The sequence below is a fragment of the Capsella rubella genome, unplaced genomic scaffold (assembly GCF_000375325.1).
Source record: "Capsella rubella cultivar Monte Gargano unplaced genomic scaffold, Caprub1_0 scaffold_6, whole genome shotgun sequence".
In the NCBI taxonomy this organism is placed as follows: Eukaryota; Viridiplantae; Streptophyta; class Magnoliopsida; order Brassicales; family Brassicaceae; genus Capsella; species Capsella rubella.
This window is the reverse complement of record NW_006238918.1, coordinates 12,013,286-12,014,364: the sequence shown is the minus strand read 5'-3', so window position 1 is coordinate 12,014,364 and position 1,079 is coordinate 12,013,286. Positions and strand designations below refer to the sequence as shown.

The 1,079-nt window shown below is 46.2% G+C and overlaps 1 protein-coding gene across 2 annotated transcripts in view; it reads left to right on the top strand.

Moving 5' to 3' along the window:
- Positions 1-152: 152 nt before the first annotated feature.
- LOC111830130 (extensin-2-like) overlaps positions 153-1,079 on the top strand; it is a 1,638-nt gene continuing 711 nt past the window's right edge. The window contains exon 1 of one of the 2 annotated variants that reach the window (XM_023781479.1): positions 153-1,077. In XM_023781479.1, coding sequence (XP_023637247.1) covers positions 218-1,077 — 860 coding nt within the window. In that variant the 5' untranslated portion in view covers positions 153-217. Of the gene's footprint in view, position 1,079 lies in introns of both variants that reach the window. The other variant, XM_023781478.1, reaches the window with a different exon arrangement.

The following is a 1,079-nucleotide window of genomic DNA, read 5'->3' as shown; positions in this document are numbered from 1 at the left end:
AAACAGCTTAGACAAGTTTTGACTTATTAAACAATATGTTTGCTCTAACTAGACGCTTTAATAAACGTTTATAAATAAATGTTCTAGTTGTCTTACTATGTGCTATATAAACTGCTTCCTTTTGATTACAATTCATTCAAACATAAATCAGTTTAAAAGTAAAAATCATACTAACCAAAAGCAAAGTCTAGAACAAGAGCAAATAAGTTTAATCGACATGGCCAATCCTGGTAATTGGCCATCTTTTCTTATGTTGGTCTTGGCCTTGTATGCCATTGCTGCTCATACAAGTGCCCAATACACATACTCTCCGCCATCACCACCTCCATATGTCTACAAGCCACCAACACCTCCTCCATACGTCTACAGCTCTCCTCCATATGACTACAAGCCACCAACGCCTCCTCCTTATGTCTACAGCCCTCCTCCATATGTTTACAAGCCACCAACACCTCCTCCTTACGTTTACAGCCCTCCTCCATATGTTTACAAGCCACCAACTCCTCCTCCCTACGTCTATAGCCCTCCTCCATATGAGTACAAGCCACCAACACCTCCTCCCTACGTCTACAGCCCTCCTCCATATGTTTACAAGCCACCAACACCTCCTCCCTATGTTTACAGCCCTCCTCCATATGTTTACAAGCCACCAACTCCTCCTTCCTACGTTTACAGCCCTCCTCCATATGAGTACAAGCCACCAACTCCTCCTCCCTACGTCTACAGCCCTCCTCCATATGTTTACAAACCACCAACACCTCCTCCCTATGTTTACAGCCCTCCTCCATATGTTTACAAACCACCAACACCTCCTCCCTACGTTTACAGCCCTCCTCCATATGTCTACAAGCCACCAACTCCTCCTCCCTACGTCTACAGCCCTCCTCCATATGTTTACAAGCCACCAACACCTCCTCCCTATGTTTACAGCCCTCCTCCATATGTTTACAAGCCACCAACTCCTCCTCCCTACGTCTACAGCCCTCCTCCATATGAGTACAAGCCACCAACTCCTCCTCCCTACGTCTACAGCCCTCCTCCATATGAGTACAAGCCACCAACACCTCCTCCCTACGTCT